At 41.8% G+C, this 27,134-nt stretch overlaps 1 protein-coding gene across 1 annotated transcript in view; it reads right to left on the reverse strand.

Moving 5' to 3' along the window:
• The window catches only part of HSPA4 (heat shock protein family A (Hsp70) member 4), a 35,162-nt gene extending 16,047 nt beyond the window's left edge, over positions 1-19,115 (reverse strand). The window contains exons 1-9 of the mRNA XM_024213093.3: positions 18,719-19,115; positions 11,346-11,403; positions 8,894-9,034; positions 7,458-7,580; positions 6,801-6,900; positions 6,217-6,350; positions 2,380-2,624; positions 1,004-1,080; positions 469-620 (exon numbers count right to left, since the gene is read on the reverse strand). Coding sequence (XP_024068861.1) covers positions 469-620; positions 1,004-1,080; positions 2,380-2,624; positions 6,217-6,350; positions 6,801-6,900; positions 7,458-7,580; positions 8,894-9,034; positions 11,346-11,403; positions 18,719-18,825 — 1,137 coding nt within the window. The 5' untranslated portion in view covers positions 18,826-19,115. The remainder of the gene's footprint in view (positions 1-468; positions 621-1,003; positions 1,081-2,379; positions 2,625-6,216; positions 6,351-6,800; positions 6,901-7,457; positions 7,581-8,893; positions 9,035-11,345; positions 11,404-18,718) is intronic.
• Between the last annotated feature and the right edge of the window lie 8,019 nt (positions 19,116-27,134).

The following is a 27,134-nucleotide window of genomic DNA, read 5'->3' on the forward strand; positions in this document are numbered from 1 at the left end:
TGTAATCTTGCTTTGCCTAATTTCATGATTACTTTTAATGTCAACCTGTTCTTAGTGTTAGCTAAATTCTTCTGTAGAACTATCTGCCAAGATACCAGTAAAAGTCTTGCAGTGGAAAAAATAATCTAATATTTTACATATTTATATAGCATCTATTGTTTCCAGTCATAACTGGAATATATACCCAACTCTAGAGGACCATGCCAAGTTGTTGGTTGTGCTGTCTGCCCCAGCCAGACATCTCAGTTGATCAGCCAACATAAACAGTCTATGCAGTGAGTCAATCTCACCTGTCCACTGCCTACTTCTTAATGTAGAATCAAATCACTTCAACACATATGCACTTCAAAAGGTGAAATAAGTTTCACAATGCCTGATACTCTAGCAAGACATGCCCTTGGGCTTAAATGCTCATTGACTTCAACAACAAAGAATCAGGAGACCCCTAGCATACAGGCAATTGTTTACCTGCAATGCACAGCCTCGTGCAACGGCCTCATCTGCGTTCAAAGTTGTACTGACTTCTTTACCGAAAAATTTACTGATTCTCTCCTTTACAGCAGGGATTCTTGTAGTACCACCAACTATTTCTACTGCATAAATATCCTCCTTCTTTAACTCTTAAAAAAAAAAAGTAGACATACATTAGCAACTTTGTGATATGAAAATTCCTACACTAAATTAGCAGCAATTAATTCCTCTTAACAAGGAACAAGATATTGCACTTGATTACAATAAAATCTCTAGAAATTTTATTTAAAGTTATTCTAGCCACCAGTAAAAGTTTTGTACTCTCACAGATATCAAAATATCTTATTTTACACAGGGATTATTTTAAGGCAATTTGTATGCAACTTGCAATTAAAGTGCTACATAACACTAAGTGTGCAAAATTTAATTTAAGATTTGGCAAACGTCTAAGGAAAGCTAAAACCAGGGATATATTTTTCTCCTGTATGTATACCATTAAGCATTGTAGTCAAGAGAACGCATGTACACTTACTAGCTTGTTCCAGAACACTGCGAAGAGGTGGTTCTACTCTAGCTAAGAGACCATCACACATCTCTAAAAATTTGCCCCTGTTGGAAAAAGCCATATGTCAAGTTAGACTCCCATGAACAAAAATTTAAACTGCAAAATACAACTGTATGCAGCTGAAATTGAAAGACAATTTTAAGTTTGCAAAGTGTAAATTTTCTATTTCTCCATCCAGAATCCTTCAGTATTTTATAAAGTTTTGTGTTTCACTTAAGCGATTTTTTGTATAAGAAAACAAGGCTGAATATTCCACAATACAAGTGTGTGAGATTTACAACATCCCTACACCCATTCCAAAAAGAAAACCCATCAAGAGTAAGATACTTTGGTATATACTTTTGGAGAGAGTCCCATGTACAAATGATACTTATTCTGCCATGATCCCTCCAACTCCAGCCACCTTTTATAGTCCCTGTCCTGAAGAACTTACATTATATCATTTTTATAGCAATTACATGCATTAATTACAACCATCACCAAAAAATAACAATCAAATGCTAAACTGAATATGTCTCTCTTCCCTTGCATTTGGAGGTCCCTAGATTTGGGTTCTGACAGGCCACCAAGGAGCATGAAGTCTGAAGATAAGTGCTCACTACTGCTGATGAACAAGGTTCAAACTTAGGTTCTAACTAAGTGCTTACAAGCTGTTCTTAACTTCTGTTACAGAATGTAGGGCAAGAGATGGGGAAACTTACTAACTCAAAAGTAGTGACACTCTCTATGAAAGAGTGTATACTAGTCATTTCCCCTCTTCTCCTGCTCATTGTCTAAACTATTGCTATTTATAAGCTATGCTGCTATGTACCAGTTTGTTGTTCCTTAAGTGAGAGCCTCAGTTTCCTATTTCCTGTTAAATGCCAACATGAAATCCTTCTTTTAACTAGTTTCAGTGATCTAGAAAGTGCCACATTAACAGTTTAGTAATTCAAATGGTCAAATCCCCTAGTGATCACATGTACAACATACAAAGAGTCAATGTATATTTCTCCCATATTTCCCCAGAAATGTTTGTGAATGTTGCCCTGGAGATAACACTGTACTAGTTCTAATACTAGAACACAGGTGAACATGACACCTGTAAGGGCAAGAAGATGGTTCAATCCTTATTCCCATTCACACTGTGACCTATGGTCAGACTGATTGGGACACTAGTAACTCTGACTACCTGCTTTAATTCATGTAGGCTACTAAAGAGTCATTGTTCAGTACTCTGTTGATAATAACTCAAGTTAGAACCAGTGACCTAAATGTACCAAAGATGATCAAAACATTTGTATTTACTTATTTTTGCAGTTTTTAAATCAACTCAGACTTTATGCTAAGCAATCTGAAGATACCTGTTCATAGTTCCAGAAACATCAATATCATTCATGAAGCATTCTATGTTCATTGGGAGATCAGAGGCATTAGCACTCATCAGCTTCTTCAGTTTCTCACACTCCTGAAATAGTCTCAGCAATGGACGAATCTTTGATTTGATGTCCAATTTATATTTTTTCCCAAATTCTTCACAAAAATAGTTAACTAACATTTCATCGAACTTCCTGCCACCAAGTGTGGTGTCAAATGCTGTAGCAAGAACCTAAAAACGAGGCAAGGAGTAAAATATTTCAGTAAGAAAATGGTTCCATTTACTGATTACTCACTAAAACTTGATAGTAACCAATACATGTTAAGCAATTTCTTTGTCTGAACACACAGAATAGCTTGTTCCAGTAATTTATATTTGACATCGTAATCCTATCTAGGAGAACAACACCTGGCTGCTCCAATACAGTTCTGCTGCTATGGCAGAAAGAATCCGATATATTGCTCAGCTTTATTCCTCTACTGCCACCATGGGTAGGTAGATGCTGTGTGTTGGAGCAGCCTGGTGACCGCTTTCTGCTACTAGTAGAAAAAAAGGAACCAATTATTAACCTTTTATTTCCCTCCTCAGTGCCTCCACTTGGTTCATTCCCTACCAGCAATAAAGTGTCAGTCCCATGCCACTCTGGCACATTTCACTTCACCAGAACTGCTGGCAGAAGTAGTTATTTCACTCTGATGCTCCTACTTGTGCCACTGTAAAAGTGCCTTGTGTATGGGCAGCAAGAGTGCAATCCTGACAGAGCTGATCTTTTCCCTAGGCTAGCATTGTAGAGACAGTTAAGATTAGATGATGCTTCTAGTTACCAAGTTCATAGCTTGTCAAGGATAGTATGTCATACACTGTATCTGTCTACACCAGTTACAGGTGACATGGATTACACAATACAACAAAATGGAACAGAGCAAGGAAACTCATGTTTTGACTGTCCCAGACTATTTTTCAGCAGCTGTACCAAGAAGAGGTTACTCACCTTGTGCAGTAACTGTGGTTCTTCAAGATGTGTTTCTCTATGGGGCTCCACTCTAAGTGTATTCGTGTCTCTGCACCTCAGATTGGAGATTTTAGGTAGCAGTGTCCATTCGGTCTGCATGTGTGCTCTCCCCATCTCATGCTTTGCCTCGCTGCTATATAGTGCTGTGCAGACAAACCACCCTCAGTTCCTTCTCTATCGCACAGCTCATTGATAAGAGCTCCAAAACAGAGGGGAGGAAGGCAGATAGTGGAGCACCCATAGGGGGATACATCTTGAAGAACCAGTTACGGCACAAGGTGAGCTCTTCTTAAAGTAGCGTCCCTATGGGTGCACCACCCTAGGTGACTACAGCAGTGCCCCTAATGGAGTGGTGGGGCTTCGGAGCAGAGTCCAATATTGAAGATAGTACAGCTGAGCCAAATACAGCAGCAAATGCTGAGTCACGGGTGACTGCAAAGTGTTCAGCAAATGTACGAGCAGATGCCCAAGTCACTGCTTTTCTATTTCTGTGATCGGAACGTTATTGAGGAAGACTGTGGAAGTGCAGACAGACCTTGCAGAGTGAGTTTGCACTCCAGAAGGAGAATAAAGGTCCTGTGTGCGATAGCAGTAGATAATACAGTCTGATATCCCTCTAAAAAGTCTTTGCTTAGAGATTGGGGATCTCTTAGATCTGTTGATTAATATGATTTCAATCCCAATAAATCCAGTCCTTGTCATATGGTGTCATTTTAGCATGGTGCTGTCTGCCACATTTGTTAACAGCGTTGACAACCAGGGAATTGGGGAGGGGTGAGAAAATAAAATGTTCATGTCTTTAGAGGGCACACTATTTTTTTGTCCGCCCATTTGCACGTAAGGGGTATTGTGGCTAGTGCCTGCCATATAGTTTTCACCGGATTGAGCAGGGCCTCATTGATGGGGCACGCAATTCTATCTGAGAACAACCTCAATTCTATCAGAGCCTGAGACGGAGAGCGTATGTGCAGGCTGAATAGACACTGCTACCTAAAATCTCCAATCTGAGGCGCAGGGATGCAAATACACTTCGAGTAGAGCACCCATAGGGACACTACTTGAACAGTAAGTTAGTTCACTTCAAATTGCTAGTGCCTGCAGGAGTTTCAAGCCTTTATACAGATACAGTCCTGAGCTCTGGCACACACACAAAAAACCAATATCCCCAAATATTAAAAGGCAACTACATGTCATATATGCATTAATATGGTGATATTGGAGGATTACAGTAGCAATTATGTGGTTCCCCTGCCTTAAATTGTCATAACCTTTGTTCTGCATAACCCCTGGCACCAATCTATTTCTAGACACCTGGGTCTAGTGATAGCACTAGGGTAGCCAGGACTCCCACTGCTACAGGAAGACTTTTCAGTTAAGTATACCAACACATGGAACCTTTCTTACACTACTGCCACAGTTTGCGTCATATCCCAGTTTAATGTATGATGCCTAAAAGGGTACTGCCTGTATATCCACACCAGGCTAAAAATAAACTCATTTGTTTTCTTCATGTTTAACTCCTGCAGATGAGTGCTCATTCATCTGTTAATTCACGTCTTTAAGATGACAACTCCCTTCTCTACTGCCTCTCCAATTTGCCTGAATTCCAGACAGTTTTGAAATGCATGTACCACTTGCACATGCACACATCACCCCAATCTCAAAAGGCCTCATCTATCATTACTAGAAAATGGCTTCTGAGATTAGTTCCTTCACTCCCACATCAAAACTCATTCTGCTCTTAGAACCACATTCTAAGATTGATCTTTTCCTGTTGCATCATTTTACCTCCATCTCACTGATTTCTCAATCCCTTTTTCAGAGTATGCTGAATTCACAATTCCACACCCCCTAAAAGTGCTGTTATCCCATTCTGCACACCAGTGCTTATTAACACTTCACCTCTCTCCTTCAATATGTACCATTCCTATTGTTTCAGTGTGTTAACTTTATATAAAGTTTCCATACAATTAATTTGTTCTTGGACCCATCAGAGCACATTATAGCCTTCTGGTTCAGAACATTATCTCAGCTATATTCCATTTAAACTAGCATTCTGTAAGACTTTAGCCTACTTTTCAGTTTTCTTGAGGCACTACTCTCCTAACTATCTGAGCACTTATCACAACACATTTACTTGTTCCTTCAACTGAAGCAGCAATATAGGATTATTGGATTTCATAATATGTTTTTGGCTATAATGCTAACATTACTGAAGATTTTTATCTCACAGAAAAAAGAAATTTTAATACCTATTAGAAACAAGAAACAAGTGTTAAGGCAATTGTGCTTCAAAGTAAGACCCAATCTAATCACCTGCTCAAGTTGAGAAAGTTCTAAGAAATTTAATTAACTGTTGACACTTCACACCTATCATATTTCCTACAGTGCTCACATCATAGGTTTCAAGGTCAACAAGTCAGACCTTCATAACAATAAATTAATTCAGTAATTCCTGCTTTAAGACATGAATTTGTGGTTGAATTAGAGCACCTTTTTGAAAAAGACATCCTGTCTCCTAAGTTGTACTATTACTATAGAGAAGTTAGTTCAGTTTATTTTTTATTCTCACACTATACCAAAAAGTGACTGAAGAAAACATGTTTGTTTCAACAAGCATAGCAATGAAAACTTAAGCAGATAGTCTCCCCAGTTCTCTAACATAGGACAAAGTTGAACCTTTGGAAAGTATAAATTGCATTGCCTGCATACACTGCCATATTAAGGCAGTCAACCAAGCCTATTGTAGGCCATAAACACAATGGTGAATGTTTTTACAGGTAATTAAAACGGATGCGTAAGATTGTTTACTTTCAGTTTTCCTTTGTTGAATGCGCATACTGAAACTTGATATGAAGAATGTCCCATATCAACAAAAACAACGTTTCTTGGCTTCTCTTCTAGGGCAGGCAGGTCTTGTTTATAGATTCCATATGCAAGAGCAACTACAAAAAAAAAAGAGACAAATCAATATAGTAAACAAAATGGCAGTCATTCAACTCCATTTTTGGTGTTGCTTTCCTAAACAGTACTTGTTAAAGAAGGACTATACTGTCAAGATTTAATGCTACTTTTCAAAGTTATAAAGTTTGCATCTGGTTAAATAATGGACCAGATACAAAAGCCATGGCATGGAAGACTAACTACAAAAACAGTTAGTTCCTCTTATCTCTTGCATTTATTTCTTGGATGTCTATTTCTAAGCATCTTTAAAGAAGAAAGTCTGGAGCTGTATTACTATAGAAATAACTCAGATTCTAGGAACCTTGGAAAGCAACCAAAGTCAGATTAGTGTATAGAACTGGTAATTCTAGATGGAAGGGGTCTGTGACAGACATAGGGAAAGAAGTTTTATAATTCCAATCCTATATACATTTTAAAGAGAATAAGATTACCTGAAGTAGTTTCGTTTATTAGTCGCAAGCAGTTGAGGCCAGCAATCTGCGTCGCATCCATCACAGATCTCCTCTCTGCATCTGTATAGAAACAAGGAACCTGCAAGAAATGCACAGCAGTGAGATACATATTTAGAAGGGCAATCCTCAACAAATCACCAGAAAAATATTGTTCAGAGGGTTGGTACACAAGCCAACCCCCCGCCCCCTTTATTTATTTTTAAGTATTTCCTGCAATTTTAAGATTTATTTTTATTTTGAGTGTTGCAAGCAAGGAAAAGTGAGTAGCTACATGGGGAAGAGAATGGTTTGATTGAATTACTTACATAATTTTCTCATGCCTTTCCACTTGATCTCACCTTTAGTGAAAACGGAGCAAAACCAGCTACAAATAGTATTATTGTATTGATTAAATCTATAAAATATATTTCACAATGTTAGCGTGATAAGCTAAACATCAGTTTTCAGGGAGAGATCTGAGTAAAAAAAGGCACAAGGTTTACTGAAAACAAGCAGGGGCACTGGTTTATGTGAACCTGGTTTATAAATCTGGTTTATAAATTGCAATACAACTTCATTACCACCATGATTCTTCAATTTATGCAGATACACTATGTAGCCAAGTTAATGTAACCAAGTTTACCATCACCTACTTACAGAAACAACACAGTCAACTACAGGCTTCTTAAGGGCATTCTCAGCAGTTTCTTTTAGTTTGGTGAGGAGCATTCCTGTCACCTGCTCAATGGTGAAGTTTCGTTCTTCTTCCATATACATAACCTTTAGTGAAAAGCTTGTATAAGTATGGTAAATGACAAGAAACAACATGCTCAAGTGATATTAAGGAGTTGACCTAAACCTGCAAAAACAAAATGTTTAAGTGGTCCTTAAAACCAAGCCTAGGGCCTGCAGCATACTTGTATAATTGCCCCCACTTCACTGCCTAAGCCATGTAGGGACGGCACCACAGAATAAGATGACAGTTTCTCATTTTATTCATATTTACATTTGAGAATTCAAGAGATTTTAAGAGAGAGGCAAGTTGAAAAAGACATACACCTCTACCCCGATATAATGCTGTCCTCGGGAGCAAAAAAAAAATCTTACCGCATTATAGGTGAAACCGCGTTATATCGAATTGCTTTGATCCGCCGGAGTGCACAGACCCACCCCCCCGGAGCACTGCTTTACCGCGTTATATCCGAATTCGCATTATATCGGGGTAGAGGTGTATATACAAACTCAAGTTTCCTGGGTTCCGAATGTAAGAATGTATGCAGTTGACTCTTTACTGGATCTTTAATAACACCCTGTTCCATTAGATACCACTAGACTATTTTTAAGTTAAGGAAATTCTTCCCATTGTTGAACAGGTTTTGCAACTAAAATATAAATATATTTATTGAAATTTGGTCTAAAATATTCTGCTTTTCTCCTCTAGCCTTGCAGTATAACTGAAGCATTAGTACTGAATACTATTCTGGTATTTTCTTCATCTCCCAAACTCACTATGGAGTGCAAAAGACTGTTCACACAGCAAAGAGGTTTTTTAATTTAAAGCAGACCTTGATAAACAATGGCATTCTAATAACTGAATTCAAATCCTGGATTAGCTAAATCACAAGTGAAAAGCAATCTAAGTCTTAATACTTACTTGTGCACATCAGTGACCACTGTTTGTTACAATTGGGAATGTCTAATCAAGATGCTCAGGATTCAAAAGGGTATTACTATTCAGGCCTCAGTCATATGAAAAAGTTCGCATAGATCCTTCCCACACTACATACAATGCTAGTCAATTAAGTTCTCTACCATTCTGAAATCACTTAGTTTATTTAAAGAAATAGCCAAGATAGTCTATTTCCCAAAGCGGTTCTAAGCCTCCTTCATAAAATAAGAAGATTTTACTAGCTTGAATTTTAGCCTACACTACAGATCTCCCTACATTTATTAATCCAGCAACAAAGATTTTTCTAATGGAAAGTGCATTTGTAAAGATAGAGGCCCCAGTGCAAAAGGGTTCAAAGCTAAACAGACATATGAATTGTCATTGAGTTTCCCCTATGGTTCTCTTCCAAGTATGTCTGACTCACCTTGATGCCAGCTGACCCTGTTGGCAGCTGGACAAGTTCATATGCCAGGTTATCTTTTTCAGCTTGAACAAAGGGATCTGAGAATGCACGGCCATGAAATCTTTTAAAACCTTGTACAGTATTCTTTGCATTTGAAATAACCTAAAGGGAGAAAAATACGTTAGTCTGAGATGGCAGGGGAGCTTCTGAATTTCAGAGAAAATAAGCCAATAGCAAGTTTATGCTTTTATAATTACAAATTTTGATTTGGCAAATCTGTATTTTCCACCAATATAAGGTGTCTACTAAAATACGCAAAGCCAAAATCTTCCCCTTTCATCTCCCAAATGATTCTTGCAGGAATTTGTTTAGATTTTTTAAAATTCTATTTTAAAACCTTGAGCAAACGTTTATGAAAATCCATGTAAACACAGTTCACTTTTAAAAGGTGTTCTGCAAATAGCTGAAAAATTCCATCTTTAGCAATATACCTCTCTTCACTGGATTCCTCTTTCCCCTACCTTTCTCCCCACTTTGACCACCTTCCTCAACTGCCACCACCTAAGCTAGGAAGGACATTGAGCACATTAAATGTCCCTTTCAGGTCCATCATCTTGTCTTGCTCTGGCCAGCCAACTTCATGAGACATTCCTGCATGATACTACTACCTACTTTGGAGCCTTCCTACCTAAAAAACTTCAAGCGTTGTCATGAACCCATTTAAAATCCAAATGGGGACTTAAAAGGAGAGTCAACTTGAAGTAGTGAAAATTGTCTATATACTCTCGTTCTAAGTAACGCCTCTGATTAATGTAAACCAAGGATTAGAAGGAAAGTATCTGCTTTAATTTCTTTATATTATGTATGACAGCACTTTGTGCATAGCCATTTTTCTGTATACTAAGTTTTCCATTATATTTACATGATTCTTTCACTAGCAACAAGGGAGAGGAAAACACAAGGGAAAGCTAAGGGCTTGTCTACACTTAAAATGCTACAAGCAGCACAGCTGCACTGCGGCAGCTACACCACTGTAGCACTTGAGTGTAGTCATTCACCACCTATGCTGACGGGAGGGATTCTCCCATCAGCATAAATAATCCACCTCCCCGAGAGGCAGTAGCTAGGTCGACAGAAGAATTCTGTCAACCTAGTGCTGCCTACACAGGGACTTCGGTTGACTTAACTACACCGCTCAGGGGTATGGATTTTTCACACCCCTGACCAGCTTAGTTAAACGGATATAATTTTCTACTGTAGACCAGGCCTTAGCCAAAAATTGGTATGGGTGCTCAAGGGCATGTGTAGGATCAGACACTATCTTTACGTCTTTTAAATATATGTAACTAGATTTTAAATTGACTGTCCCTTTAAAAAGCAACTTGCTCTTCGAATTTCCAAAATTCCAGTTATTACAGTTCAAACTGCGTATCAACTACATCCCTGCACCAATGTGTATCTCCAGGTCGCAAACAGCTTAGTGCAACGTCAGAGTAAGCACACATGGGGAGTAATTCTGCATTTGACAAGATGTTTACATTTAACTCTAGCAAAAAAAGAAAACACACTGAACATGTGGGGGGTCACAATTACAGTATGCTTGCTGTATATGTTCAAGCATCTCAGGGATTCTGGAAATTATTTCCTAATATCTAAAGATATTTGTTCTTGAGAAAAGTTGACCATGTTTGAAGAGTCACTATCTGCAGGTGACTAACAATAGATCCCGCATGAAACATCTTTTACAAAAATAAAAATTGGCGACAATCTGACCGGTAGATAGGAAGGGTCATAAGTCAGCTAAGTCTTGCCTTACTCCCTGATTAATATTTACATAACTACTCTACTTGGCTATACAAAAAACTATTAGCAGACAGTTATTTAGGTTGTAAAGTCAGGCACTCAGAAGTTAATGACATTTATAGTTGCATGGGCAACCATACATCTGCCCCTTTTGCCTCCAGCCTGTGCAATGAATGAGGCAAGGATCCTGTGGAAAGAACAGTACACAATCTTGTAATTAAAGCCTATCCTAATGCATATGCACAAGAGGGATGAACTAATGTTTCATGAGAAAATGGTATTTACTTTTTGAGTGCTGACTATGCAATCCAAACAACATTAACAAGTTTTTTAGTATGTAGTTTCTCAGGTTTCTTAAAAAAAGGGAAAATTCTATTATGTACAACAACAAGTAGTACACTCTTACGTAACCCTTAAGTCCCAATCCAGAAGAATGACAGAATACATTACAGAGTAACTGAACAGCTTAATAAAGCTCAAATGCTTCTTAAGACATTTATTAAAGATTTAATTTAGAAGCAAATATCTACTTCAACATGGATATTTGTAGTCTCTCCATAAATGAGAAAATACTGTAAAAAACTTTTTTTTTCTTTTTTTTTTTTTTTACTACTGTGTTAGTAGTTTTACTTTGGCTTATAAACAGTTCTTGAACATACGAAATCCTTACTTGGCTTTTAGCTGCAGCTCCAATTGAACGATTCTTGGGTCCAAAGGCTACACATGACCTATAATGAGAAGAAACATTTCTGATCTAATTCAAATTTAGAAATAAAGACTATATTTCTAACAAGCAGCCACTGAGTGATTTTAAAAAAATGTATTTAAAGATTAAGACTAAGACTAGATAAAACTGTCAGTTGTATAGAACAAGATTACTGTAATAACACTTAATTTTAAAACTGCTATTTTCCCCAAGCTCTTCCCACTGTTAACCACTAACAGTCAATATATTAAAATGTAGGACCTACTCTGCCATTATAACTGTAGAATAATATTTGAAGAGCATAACACTCATTATGGAGTAGTTTTCTAACAAATAGTAAACTTATGAGCAGTGAAACCTATTAATAGTCAAAGGGATTCCCTAATTTTAGTACATTAAAATTGGTGGACATTCACTATGATAGGATAAAAGCAAACAACACACTTCTCTAAGTTTCATAATAAAAGTAACATTTGTCCAGCCTTAATTTTAATTTAAACATTTACATTCTTCACTTTAGAAGTGAATTCATAATTTAAAGCAACTTCTGTTTCTGGCCACTTTTGAAGGTTTGTTTGCAAAGCAATTTATACAGCTGGGTAGAAATCTGACAGGCAGATGCTTGTTCACTGCAAGGTGAATAAATATTACAGGCTAATTTTGTCATCCATTAATGCAGGCGATCATGGGTACCCAATTTCACTATCATATTTGTGAAAATAAAAAAGTTATACCAGGGAAAAACTCATTTCTATAGTTCTAAATATCTATATAGTTGACTAATTTTTAGTTCCCATTTTTTCAAATTTAAAGTTAACTCTTCAGCTCCAACAACAAGGAAGACTGGATAGAATAAGCACAAGGCAAAAAGCATACAAACACCAAATTAATCATTAGGGTTTGAATCATGGAAAGCCAAATCGACACAAAAATTCTTTTGAATAAAGTGTGTTGCTTTTTGATGCCTACCAGTTCTTTAAGAGATAAAAGAAGTCCTCATCTTTTTAGAGAATGAGAGTTACTACTGCTGGTCAAGCCTCCTTACCTGAGTATTTTAAAACGGTTACGTTAAACTGTAGGAGCCCTTATAAAATCTGAATACACTCAAAAATAAAATCAAGCAGATTTCCCACATGGTTCTTCTAGGCCAGTGGTTCTCAAACTAGGGCTGCCGCTTGTTCAGGGAAAGCCCCTGACGGGCCAGGCTGGTTTGTTTACCTGCCGCATCAGCAGGTTCGACCGATCGCAGCTCCCAGTGGCCGCGGTTTGCCGCTCCAGGCCAACGGGAGCTGCAGGAAGTGATGCGGCCCTCGTTTGAGAACCACTGCTCTAGGCCAAGTTATCTACAATGCTGCTTTCTAATAAAGGGATTATTTCAACCAGTTTTTTACTACTAACAAGCACATTTTAATAGGCATTATTACATTGATCCCAATGCAGCAGACAAGAGAGTTGCTCTACAGAACTGGTTGCCCCATGGGAAACGAAAGAAACAGGGCTTCTGGAATATCCTGCTATGTTGAATTAGCTTAACATATTGAATAAACAGACACCACCAGCATGGAAATTTGTCATGGCATGATTGTGTTGATTGTTTTATAGCCATTGTTGGTGCACTATCTAGTTAACAAATGAAAGCCAGTCATGCACTTATAAGAGTACACTGTAATGAACTTAAGGAGGACATATTTAGAAACATGTCTTGTGCTTATTAACATGATTCAAAGGCTCAGCCAATAAAAAGCTACCAAGTTCTGTTTTATGGAAACATTAAGGCAATAATAAAAGTAATACTGTGGACTTGTCTACACTACAAAGTTAGGTCAGCTTAACGGCATAGCACAGGGCTGTGAAAAATGTAATGCGCTTTGTGATACAAGTAAGCCAACTTAAGCCCCAGTGTAGACACTGCTAGGTCAATGGAAGAATTCTTCTGTCGGCCTAGCTATGGAGTCTGAAAGGTTGATTTATTACAGCAATGGAAAAATCCCTTTAAATCACTGTAATAAGTGTCTACAGCGGTGCAGCTTCAGTGCTGCAGCTATGCCATTGTAACGTTTTTAGTGTAGACATAACTATATATCTTGAGGCTTCAGGCTAAACATTTCACAAGAAACCAGATTTATTAATTCAATTTGGCCCTTCAGAAGAAATTAATATAGAAGCATTAATTGAAGGTTCTACTTCTCTCCTATGCGCATAAAACATATTTAGCTAGTTAACTGCAAAATGCATGAGTCATTCTGAATTCACAGGAACATCACTACGTTTGGTTTAGTTACTAACGTAGTGCTTCTACAGAGTTCCAGATTAACAGTTCTGAGACTAGAATCCTCTCTCTAGCCACAGAAAAGAGTGCTACACAGGCAGCAGCAGTAAAGGCTTTCCTACACTGCCTCATATTTGTTCTATTAAGATCCCAATAGGGGTCAATTTTTTTTAAAAAAATTGTGCTATGTAAGATTCTTAAAAAGCCCTTATTTATATTTGGCTTTAGCTAACATTTATGTCCTAAACCGCTGTCTCATATATGTTTTGCAGATTTCAAAAAAATCCTCAGAAGTGCTAAGGCAGAAGTTTATCAGGGATTTCTGTCTCTAGATGGTGGAAGAGGAATGTTGGGAAGCTTTCCAATACTTTAGTTTTGTATTTGGAACCTATGTGGCCCATACTGGCATTACTGGTCAGATCTTAGTTAGTATTTTCTGTGTATTTTAAGATACTAGGAGCTATTTCCCCTTCCCTCTGGCTGACTGAACACAGACCTCAATCACAGGTATACATCAGATATATCAAAGCTCAAGCTATATACTTTGTTTTCTTAAGCAACACGTGACACTTAAGTTATAATTTCAAAGAACATTATAGGATAAGCACACAAATGGGTGAAAATTTAGTTTAATAAACACCCCTACATTTTAAATAGAAGCAGATGCAATCACAAAGAGACATGGGAAGCCTAGTGAAATCTTGTCAAGATAGGATTCCAGAAAAGTTAAAACTCTGAACTACCATATTAATGAGTTAGAACAAAGTAACATGTGGGTGCTGCTCATATATCACTTTAGTCTCCACACTCTGGATTACACTTATCCTTTGTCGCCATGCACTACCTTGGAAGATGCATGCATCCCGTCTGTCATACAAGACGGCAGTCCAGTCAACACAGAAATTGCAGTGATTTTGCTAAATCAATTTCTTAATCTGTTTTAGTTAAATCAGCACATCTTCCTTGTGTGGACACTCAAATTGGCTTAAAGGTGCCTTAGCTTAGTTCAGTACTTAATATAAATTGATATCTGCTACTCAAACCATTTAAGAGTGCCCATACAAGCTGCACTGATTTAACTAAATCAGTTTAGAAAGATTTAGGCCTGGTCTACATTTAAAATGTAGGCCAACCTAGCTGTCACTCAGGGGGTGAAAAATCAACACCTCTGAGCAACATAGCTATTGCCAACCTAATCCACAGCGTAGACACAGTTAGGTCGATAGAGGAAGGATTCCATCAACCTAGCTACTATCATTCAGGGAGGTGATGTTCCTCCACCACTGGAAAAACCCCTTCCGTCAGTGTAGGTTGTGTCTATGCTACAGGATTATGCCAGCATAGCGATGGCACAGAAGCAATGCTCGTATAGTTCCAGAGTGTAGACATGGCCTTTGATAAATTGGTGCAATTTCTGCATGTAGCTCAGCCCCAAGCTTCTGTTTGATGGCAACTTTAATTTTCACAATTGAGAATTCATTTTCTCCAGGTAATTTGTTTTGTTCAAATTCATGTTTGTGTCATAATATGAGCACTTCAAGAAATATCCCTTTTAGATTTCTCCATCTCAGTTACAACTGAAGTGAGCAATCTCAACACAAAAACATTAGAGCCAGTGATTGTTCAGAGGGTTTGTGCACAATAGGTCTAGTCAACATATAAACAAACACCAGAGGGGCAGGGGAAGGCATATGGGGGACTCCATATATTCAAAGTTGAATGAACACTGAGCAAATATGCTTAGGGTCAAGTTCTGCCTTGGGATGACAATCTGTAGATCCCACCAAACTTAATAAGAACCTAGCAAGCATGGATCCAAGGGTAGAATTCAAACACACAACTCATTCTCTTTAAATTACTGTACAAACTCAACTGTGATCAGTTGTGCAAAGTGATTTTGCTAAGGTTACAATATTTCAATATATATTGGTTACAGCAAGTCACACATCCTGACCCCGTCTTAGGTTTAAAATCTTGTTATGTAAACCAGAGTCAACCACATTATTTTACTCTGCCTCCACATTGGTTCCCCCCCCCCCGAAAGTGTTGGATCTGTGGAACCAGGTAGTATCAAGTACATCAGAGAGGAAGTTCAAGCCTCACTTTGAGCTAATTTTAGATTACACATTGGGCCCAAAAGTTTCAAGAGTGACTAGCGATTTTGGATGCCTCATTTTTCTGAATACACAACTTGTGACACCTTTAAAAAGCTTAATTAACAGAAATTGCTAAGCATCCAATCCTCTGAGAGCCAGGCCCTCTTCTCTCTCTCAAGCAGGGCATTAAGTAATTTTATCTTTGTACATTTATGTTTCAGCCTTTGGTTAAAGCATATTTAAATTTTGTTTCCAGGATTTTAAATGTATTTAGTGTTATTAAAATGACATGGGAATTGTATGTAGACATTCCATGATAATTAGCATTTTACTCAGAGATGCTGGAGAACCTTTTCAAGTTTTTAATCCTCTAGTACCCTTAGTACAAATCCAGCATGGGTTTATTTTTGAACATCTACTAGCTGTTGTGGCAAAACTGCACTGCACTGTATATATTGAAATGGAAAGACTCACACCCACTTTAGTGTTTCAAAACTAAAAAGCAGTAATTTCCTGAAACCTGGGAAAGATTTCTGAAATTAACCAACATCTTGTATCTGTTTTCAAGACTGTTTAAATACATGTTTAAGAAACAAGTCTGGACAGTAGTACTTTGTATAGAACTAGTAAAGGTATAATGAATCAACATATTAGTCATACAGCTCTTCTCCATTCCTTCCTTAAAGACAGCCAGAGTTATGGCATTACTTACAAGGAAGCAAGGTGAGGCCATACTGCTGGCCATCCATCACTGTTGCCAAGGCAAGATGAGAGAAAACTGAGAAATGGAGTTACTAATGAATAATTTTACCTTGCCTAGGTAGTTTGTTGTAAAACACTATCAGTTCCTACCACATTGTGTTCAAGTGAATGGACATTTTACTCTGAAATATCGCACTACTATTATACACTGGAACATCATTATACAAGTCAACCCTTAAAAAAAACACCTTATGAAGAAGACCCGAGAGTCAGGGACCCCCAAGTTCTAATTTCAGCTATACTACTGACAATAGGTCACTTTACCTCAGTTTACCTTCTCTCGCTATTTTATTTAGTGAGTTATTTATGACCAGAAAGGAAGCCATCTTCCTCTACATTGGTACAGCATGAAGCTCACGATTAGCATTGTTGAGAACACAGTTACAGAGATGGCTCACAACAAGCTTAAAATAGTTCAGTCTTAAAGTATAGAGGACTCTAGCTGTATTTCAACTGCCATTTTTGTTTCTAAAATAAAAGCATGTGTGGCCCTTTACAGTCATGATGAAAAAGTCCCTGCCCCAATACTCCTGGGGAAATTCTGCACCAAAAAATTAAAATTTTTGCATATTTTATTTATCAAAACACCACAAAATCACACCAGTTTCAATTATTTTGGTAATTTCAAAATACCTGTTAGCTAGTATGTCTAACAATACAGACAAAGAGAAATTCCCTCACAAGTAGAGTGTTAAAGAAACCCCTACAATAACCCAGTTCCTGTTTCTCAGATATGATTTTGTTGGATCCCTCAGTCTGGGTATGTCACAGGTGCCAGCTACGTATTTCTTGGAGAAAAACTGTCCCTCCAGTCTTAGTCAATTCTCATTTTTTTCACTCTTCCCTGTAAGGTTACCATAATTCAAGCTCCTAAACAGAGGACACTGCCAGGGGAGAGGCAGCTGGAGGGGTGTACAGTTGAGGGAGTTGTGTACTGGGTGGGGCTATTTGGGGGCCCAGATGCTCACAAACCACTCCCCCCAGAGCCCGGCTGCAGGGCACCTCCCGGCCCAGATGCCCGCACCGCTCTGTCTCCAGAACCCGGCCACAGGCTCCGCTCAGCTTCATTACTGTGCCACCATAGGATGCAGTGTGACCCCACCCTGCTTCATCCTTTGAGAGAGCCAGCACAGCTAGGTTTCCTGGGCCCACTCCAGGTCCAGGGTGGATGAAGATGAGGCCCAGCAGCCAGACTGCACAGAGACTCAGGACGCCCATCCGCACCAGGCTGGGCACTCCCTCCACTAGTGGGGGCCATAGCCCACATGCCACCTTCTTTGTTCAGGGCATGCTGGGAACCACAACCCATCTGCACCTCTTGCGTAGGCACACTGAAGTGGGGAGCCAGACTGCTGGGTCCAGTGGCCTCTAGCAGCGGCCAGCCACTCTACAGTGCCAATTCTGTCTGGAAAAGTGAAATTCTGCACAGAAAATTAATTCTGCACAAATTCTGCATTGTGCAGTTGCACAGAATTCTCCAGGGAAGTACTCTTAAGAGCGCACACACAAAATATTCATAACATACAAAGGTGGACCATGGAGGACAGGTTGAAGCATATAAGCACAGTGACAACGGAGCATTTTTGGCACAATCTCAGTTCCATTTTTTAATTTATAGGTCATAAATGTGACCCAAATAAGCTTGCACACGCTTCCTGCTTGAAAACGTTTGATTTTTTTATTTTAAGTTACATTTCCCTCTTCCCCACCTTCTCACTTCAGTGGAAGTGGCCAGGCCTGGCGGCCCCTAGTCCCTTTCCCGGAAACACATGTCCCCAGCCCTGCTCGCACTGCGGTCCGCCCGCACAGCTCCCATGCGGGCTACAAGACGGGACCAGTGTTTAACCCGTGCTGGTACCAAGAGGGGAGCGCCCCGGCCTGCAGCGAGGTCTCCCTGCGGTACAAAGATCCCGCCGGGCACTGCTCAGGAGAGCCCACACCCGCTTCCCGGGGCCGCGCGTTACTCATCTACTCCATGCGCAGCACTCGGGTTTTGGGAGGCGTTTGCACGCTGCGGAGAGTCACCCCCAAGTCACCAGCGTTCCCCAACCAAGGGAGGGGAAGAGAGAAGGGGCCGAGCCGCTTTTCACCAGGCCCCAGGCACAGGCCTAACAGGGGGCGGCCGGGATCCCTCAGGTCCCCGGCGCTCCCCCCCCTTCCCGGCGCTCCTCCCTCCCTTCCCGGCGCTCCTCTCCCTCCCCTTTACTCACGGGGTGCTGCGGTCGCTGTACTCGTTGGCGACGGTCTCGATGCCTCCCGCCCGGGCCACGGCTACATAGCAGCTCTGGAAGCCCAGATCGATGCCCACCACCGACATGCTGCGGCCGGAGATGGGCTGAGGAGGGATCCGGGAGACGAGCCGAGGGCGCCGGGCAAAGACCGAACGGCTGAGGAGCACGGGAAGGCTGGCTGAAGCGTCTGGCTCGGTCCCGTCCGGCGCCTGCGCCTCACTAGTGCGCACGCAGCCCACTCAGCCCGTTTAAATGAGCAGCGGCTCCGGCAGCCTCCACTCGGGGGAGGGGGAGAGATCTCGAAAGATCCCGTCCTGTCGGAGGAGGAGGGGAGCGTGGAGGTTGGAGGGAAAGCCTCTCGCGAGATTCCCTCGGGGCGCTCGCTCTCTTTCCCCGCCCCCACCGTCAGGATACGGGGGCGAGACCGACCGTTGGGATGTCCTGAGCGGCTCTACGCCAAACAGCTGGTACGCATGCTCAGAGAATATCTCCCCCCCCCCCCCGCTGCATAAGGGAGGGGCAGCTGACTCGTCTCCTTCTGCACGGCTCCTCCCCCTTTCTTCACTTCCTCGGGCACTGTGCCTTGCCCTCAGTGGGCTGACAGCCTCTCCACCTGGGTCTCTGTGGGGGTCCTCCATCTGCCCCTGGAGGAGGGAGGGCAGGGCCTGAAGTGCCTCCGCACTCAGGTCCATGTCTTCCGCCTCCAGGCCCTGCAGAGGCTCTTTTATGGTGCAGGTAGTCCGGCGTGGAGAGTACTGGCGCACGCCTTCCTGCGCCGCTTCCGAGGGCTCCGATACGACCGGCAGCTCTTTTATCTCGATCCGAGAGGTCTTCCGCGAGACCTCTCCGGGCTGCCGGTCTTCTACCAGGACCTCCTCCGGACCTGGAAACTGTTCTCAGCGACCAGGTCCGTGGCGGCCACGGGGGGGGGCAGATCTCCTCGCGGAGCCCCTGCTACACAACCCCCAGCTTCGTGTGCAGGTGGCGGAGTCCCCCGCGGTGCGCCAGAGGTTGGTCCTGGCAGAAGTCACTAGAGTCGGAGACCTCCTGGACTACGACCGGGGAGTCTGGCTGGATCCCCTGACGCTCGCTCGGCGCATGGGGCTCTCCAGGCCTTGTACTCCCCGGCGCGTACTTCAGGAGGTGAGGGCCGCTTTGCCGCCTGCTGCTCGGGTCTACCTCGACCAGGTCCTGCGCGAGGGCACGCCCCGCCCACCCTCCACCCCTGGTCCTCCGGACCTCTTTATCGGGCCCCTGCCCCGTGGACCCAACCGGCCTCCCCGCCCCTTCTCCGTGAGCCGGCTGCACAACTTGCAGCCGGTTCGTTTCCTGACCGCGCCAAGGAAACATCTATACACGCTCGTGCTCCACACTCTTCACTTCCTCACCCTCGTGTCCAGCCCCGATACGAAGTGGCGGGACCTCCTGCCACCTGTCGTGGGTGAGAAGCCCCGGTGGGCCAGCCTCTATTCCACCTTGGTCCCGAGGCCCGCCGGGGATGTTAGTTGGCGGCTCCTTCATGGAGCCGTGAGCACGGGCGTGTACTTGGCGCGGTTTACCCCTGTCCCTGATACCTGTCCTTTCTGCGGCGTGAGGGAGACCCTGGCTCACGTTTACTTAGAGTGTGCCAGGTTGCAGCCCCTACACCGGCTCCTCACCGACATTTTGTTGCGTTTTTGGTTACACTTTTCCCCTCACCTTTTCATTTATGCACTCCCTATCCGTGGCCCCACAAAGTCGCGGGACCTCCTGGTCAACTTCCTCTTGGCCCTGGCTAAACAGGCCATCTATAAAACCAGGGAGAGGAGGTTGGCCGATGGAGGTTCCTGTGACTGTGGGGCCTGTTTCCGATCCTCTGTCCGTTCACGTATCCGGGCAGAGTTCCTCTGGGCGGCGTCCACTGGCTCCCTTGACACCTTTGAGGAGCAGTGGGCGCTGTCCGGGGTTCTCTGCTCGGTGTCCCCGTCAGGTTCCCTTCTTTTGACCCTTTAATCGCACTCCTGTCCCTGTTTTTACATTAGTTGTCCCCCGTAATCATTTGGGTTTTAGGTCCTGTGGGTCCTCCCCTCAGGCTGGGGGGAGGATCCTTTAGCAGTGGGCGGGCTTCGCCCGCCCACTTCCCGGAACCCAATAGGTGCAACGTCACCTTCTTGCTCTGCCCCCTGGGGCCTGGTTCCTTCACAGAGCCCTGGCCTCACTCTGGGGGCTAGAGTTGGGCAATATCCAATTGTCCCACCCTGGGCTGGGTTCATGCACGAATGCTCCAGCCAGGGCCCAACATTGCCCCACACACCACTGCCTTGAAATACAGTATGTCAGAGAGACAGTGACGCACACCGCCTCAGAGTCTGTTCTTACACTGGTGCAAAGCCACAGTCACTCCCATCGCCTATACAGATTTGAATGTAGTTAATCTGGATTAGCCGGAATCCAGAGTATGAGTTGGATCAAAGGCAACGTTATAGACAGAGAGAGATATCTGTCATAGACAGACAAGATGGGGGAGGTAATATCTTTTCTTGGACCAACTTCTGTTGGTGGAAGAGATGAGCTTTTGAACTACACAGAGCTCTTCTTTGGGTTTGGGAAAGGTACTCAGAAGTGCCACAGCTAAATACAAGGTGGAACAGATAACTACTTATGCTGAACTAACACAACTTGTATTGGCTTGTTAACACCTCTGCAGTCATAGGAGGGTTAGTGGGTTATAGATTGCTATAATAAACAATAAATCCAGTGTCTTTATTAAAACCATGATTTTTTAGGCCAGGTCTACATTAAACCCTCACTTCGGAATACAGTAATTACATTGCTCAGGGGTGTGAGCAACATAGTTATACAGTACAGACTTTAATCCCCTTCCCCCCGTGTAGACTGCTTCTCGTGAAGGTGGAGTTATTAAACCAACAGGAGAGCTCTCTCCTATCATCTTAGAGCGTCTTCACCTGAACTGCTACAGCGGCGCAGCTGCCTCAGTACAGCTGTGCTGATGCAAGATTGTAGTGTAGTGTAGACCTGCCCTGTCTAGCAAAGTTATGAATTTAAGCTCCCAGGCTCATCTTTTGAAAGTGTTGTGTAGGTTTCCTTTGAGGACAAGGACTGAGGTGTCAAATATGGAGTGATCGTTTTATTAAAAGTATTTGCCCATGGGTGATACAGTGTTTTTGTCTTTTATCATTTTTCTGTGTTAATTTTTTTGAGAGAAAAGTGATTGTCTGGCTTCATCCACATAATTATTAGGTCATTTAGTGCACTGGAAGAGATATGCCACATGTCATAATAGACATATATAGGACTCCTGGATCTTGAAAGATGTGTTGTTTATCATAGCATTGGAGATATGTCTGCAGGTTTTGCATGTGTTGTTATGGCAGTGTCGGGTGACATTTTGAGTTGGTGGGTCCTGGTCTGCTTCTGATGAAAAACTTGGTGAGGCTGGAAGGTTGTTTAAAAGCCAGAAGAGGGAGTTTGGGAAAGATTTCTTTCAGGATGTTGTTCTCATCAAGTATGGGTTGTAATTGTTTGATGATACCTTGTCTGTGACCCCGTGTGAGGTGATAGGTGACAACGAGGGGTGTGTGGTTGGGTTTCCATGTTGAAGCAGGTTTTCTTGGGGTATTTGGGTGGCCGTTCCATTATGTGATCTTCTTCTCTGGTGGAGTGTACTGGTTGGTTTTAAATGTGTTAGGGCGTATATCCAAGACTTTCACCTCAGTATATTCTGTGGTATCTGAAGGCCTCACTATAAATAACAGATTTCTTGGTGTGTTTGGGATGGATACTGGATCTGTGAAGGTAAGTGTGGTGATCCATGGGTTTCTTTGTATATAGCTGTCTATAGGGTTCCATTGTTGAAGCTGATCATGATGTCCTGAAAGTAGATGCTTCCATGGGAGTGTTTTAGAGAGAGTTTGATGGATGGGTGGAAGGGTGAAATCTCTGAGGGAGTTTAGGTCATCTGTCCAGAGAGTGAAAATATCATCAGTGTATCGCAGGTATATCATTAGTTTTGTGGTGCATGTGTCCAAAAATTCTTTGTCAAAGTATCCCCATGAAGAGGTTGGCCTATTGGGGAGCCATCCTACTATCCTGATTGTTCCCCTGGTTTGGACAAAGTGTTTGTTGTTGAATGTGAAATGTTACGGGTGAGGATGAAACGCATATGAGTTTGGTGATGTTTGGGCTAGATATGTGAGTGTTGTCCATTGTCTTGTAGATATTTGAGGCAGACAGTGATGCTGTCATTGCGAGGGAAGTTGGTGTATAGGGAGGTGACATCAATTGTGGCAAGGGTGGTATTCTGAAGGAGGTTGTTAATATTGCGGAATTTCTGGAAGAAGTTAGATGTGTCCTGGTGGAAGGTGGCCATTTGTGTGGTCAGTGATTTGAGGATAGTTTCTATGAGTCCTGATATTCCTTCAGTAACAATGCCATGGCCAGATATGATGGGTCTGCTTGGGTTCCCTTGTTTGTGTATCTTGGGAAGTGTGTAGACAGTTCAGTTCAAATATACTCTATTGGAATGACAAATTCAACAAGCATTGCCAAAATATGAGCAGACAGAAACCTTGGGTTTCTGTCGCATCAAGCATCTGCTTAGAATAAACTATATTCTGTAAAAGCAGAATTGCCAATCCCAAGTGCTCAAAAATCATGAGCCATGTCCACCCCAAATCATGTGATTAAAAAAACAGTGAATTTTGGGTTCTGTTTATTTGCCTTCTGGTTTTTGAACCCGTAGAATGCACATTTTCTAGTTTTTCTCTGCAACCATTATGGTTAGAAATGTATTTATATTTTCATTATAAGAAAATTGTTTTTCTCATGTAATCCCATGTCTCCAGAAGCTAGGGCTTTAAGAATAACACTAAATATTGTGAGACTTGTGATTAAATTGTGAGAGTTAGCAACACTGAAAGCCCTTATGTTGGGGGGATGTGCATTCTGTTGTTTAAACAGAATTTTTAATTCTTTCATTGCAACCATAAAGGCATAAAAGTACTTGTTTTTGTTAAATGAAATCTACAGTTCTCATGTAATCACCTGTCTCCAGGATCATGGACTTTAAGAAAAACATCAGATACCATGAGACATGATAAAATTGCAGGTGTTGGCAATATTCAAAGATTATTCAAGGCAGGACCATTGCACTTTCAACGTAAAGATCTCTTGTCTGCTGAGATACCATCATTTTTTGGCTCACCACTATCGTATACCTGAGAAGAAAAAAGATTTTAACAGCTCACCTCATCAGCAGGTCTTCCCTAACATGTCCAAATCTCTGTTGAGTCTTCCCTCATTTTTCCTACTGTAACACCCTAAGACCCATTGGACTTGATGGAACTCCCTGAAGAGTCTGTCTGTTGTCTATTGATGTTCTGTTGAAATCTCAGTGGAATATTGGTGGTATAAGCAGGTTAACAATGGAGGTGCACTTGGCCTGACATGCCTGGCAAGTTTATACAGCAACTAAGGAGTTAATTATAAATGTTTTAATTTTTCCTATATCCCCTCTGCAATGTAAAACAGTTTTGAGATCAACGGATGAAAAGCGCTGTTTAGATAAGTAGTATTTATTATTAAGTAAACATTCTGCCATGCTGGGGGTGCCCAGCTAAGACATAATGGCCCCAACAGTTAAAACATAGTTGGATCTTGCTGTGCAGCCTGGTCCATACCATGTTTTGCTTATGTTTCTGATTAGTCAAGCAAAAATTCAAGACTGTGTCACATTTTGAGAACGTGATTAAAACACAGCTTAGCCCCATTTATGCTGCAAAGACAAACTATGTCTTAATTGTGTTTGGAGAATGACTGTGATATAACCAGAAGCTTCAGTGTCAGATGGATTCCAACAGTCATTAGATAAATATATAATTGAGGTCTTGGTAGAACAGGAGAGTGGACAAGCTGCTCCCTAGTACCACAGGAGGGCAGACTGGCTGCTTTCTGTCAGTGGGATAGGATTGCAGGTTGGCGGCTTGCCACAGGGGCAGGAGGCTGACTGGGCTGTTCTCTGGTGGGACAAGACAGGGAGCAAACAAGCTGCTCTCCAATAGAGCAGGCTACTCCCCTGGTCGGATAGGATTGCTAATGGGATGCTCCCTGGTGAGAGTGGAGAGTGGACTGGCTGCTCCAGTGGGACAAGTGAGAGGAAAGACTACTCCCCACTAAAATAGAAAAGTAAGAGAAAGAAAGACACAGACTGGGGAGAGAGAAGGATAGAAATTATGCAGGCTCTCAGTTTACCCATCTGTAACATCGACATGATAATAATACTTACCTAACTCACAAAAGTGTCATAAAGCTTCATTAATGTTTGGGAAGTGGTTTTTAATTCTGAGATAAAACATACAAATTCAATGTATTATAACCACAATGTTTCCTTTTCCCTACCTCTGTGTTCACATCTCCGCTTTCCTGCTCAAGGTTACAATGATACGTCTAACACATGGCAGAGAAATTCACAATATTTAAAGCAGGAAGGGCTCTTACCCCAAAGACTGTTGAGTAGTCATTGCTCTGGATGTTTGTAATTCCTTATAACAAGTTCAGTTACACCCCTTTGGCAGCTATAGGTGGGCTGCAAATTGCATCATAGTGGTAATGAAAAAAAAAAACCTAATGAAATGTTTAAGCTTTCATGTACTTGGGTGTACAGTGTAACATCAAAGAACAAAGCTGCTCCCGTGACTCTGTGAGTAGTGTATAGTACCACACATCAGCAGTCACAGCTTAAAGTTAAAATACCACATTTCCTTTTTTATGCACTTTCATTTTGAGTATGAGATCCCCTGCGAGGAGATGGGTTGGGGTACATCACCAGACTCACGTCACGGGGGTGTTAATACTAGTGTACTTGAGGCTATGACAACCTCCCAACACCTGTCTGTAGCATGTGACTTGCTCACCCTCTGCTATGACAGCAGTATGTTGGGATTCAGCCAGGAACCGAGTAGAGAAACAGATACTGCATATGGGGGGAAATAACTCACAAACCCAAAACAGAATGTTCTGAACAATACAGTGTATAAAACCAATGAAAAAACTAATCCAAAACCAACTAACCTATGGCAGTCTGGCCTGGCTGACTCTAGGTTGTTCTGAGATAAAATCCTGACCCAACTGAAGTTAATGGCAAAACTCCCATTGACTTCAATGCAGCCAGGATTTCACCCTTGAAATAAATACTGTAAAGAGTGTTGTTAAGGAGCCAGAGCAGGAAACAGAATTTGTTCTAATGAATAGAGTTAGCATTTATTGCTAGACGAAATTAAAACAAGTACTTACACAGTACAGAGGTAAGAAAAAGAAAATAGTGTTCAAAAATCATGAATCAGATTCCAAAAATTCATGAGATTGGCTTAAAAACTCACTAGATTTTCAAACAATACATTTTGGATACTTTTTTATTTGACTTTTGGGTTTGAGCCTGGGTCACTTTTTCAATATTTCCTCTGTAACTAGGACTTCTAAACGTCCGCCAATTCAAGGCCAAAAGCAAATCCCAGCAAAGTGAAATAACGGACCTACTGTATGCCAACGACTCAGCATTTGTTGCCCTTTCCAAGAATGATCTGCAACATCTTCTGAATTCCTTTGCCCATGCTGTATCCCTTTTTGGCCTCTGTATTCATGTAAAGAAAACAGAAATCCTGTACTAACTATCTCCTGGCAGAAACCCATCACTTTCATCACCACCAGAAATAAAATTGAATGACTGCCAATTAAACAATGTCAAATCCTTCTGCTACCTAGGTAGCACAGTTATCGATGACATCAGCATTGACAAAAAACTTTCAGCGCGCTTAAAGTCAGCTGTCTCAGGTTTCAGTCGTCTACAAAAAAGACTATGGACAAGACAGGGAGTCAAAGTATCCACAAAATGCCAAGTTTACAGAGCTGTTGTGCTTCCTTGTCTTCCATACTCATTAGAGACCTGCCCCCTTTATCGTCACCATATCAAAAAACTTAACTGTCTGCAACAACGCCACCTACGCAGCACAATGGGAATCAAATGGTCTGACAAAATCACCAACAGTGAAGTATTATGGCTGGCAGCCATGCTAGGCACGGAAGCCATGCTAGCACGGAGGCAAATGACCTGGGTCAGCCATGTTATATGTATGGATAACAAATCGACAGCCTAAAATAGTTCTACACAGTGAATTTGAAAAAGGCTGTAGGAAGGTTGGTCGCCCCAAACTCCACTACCAGGATTGCATCAAGTGGCACATACTGTCTGCTGGGCTGGACTTAATGGCCTAGGTGGACAGGCAAGCGTGGCACTCTGCTACGAAGGAAGCAGAATGAGCAACAGAATATCGTTGTGCCACCTTGGCCGACAGTAGGAGGAAATGTAGACACCAACTTGCCTTGGCACGTCTCCTGAACC

Source organism: Terrapene carolina, unplaced genomic scaffold (assembly GCF_002925995.2).
Source record: "Terrapene carolina triunguis isolate 2854851 unplaced genomic scaffold, T_m_triunguis-2.0 Scaffold629, whole genome shotgun sequence".
Taxonomy (NCBI): Eukaryota; Metazoa; Chordata; order Testudines; family Emydidae; genus Terrapene; species Terrapene triunguis.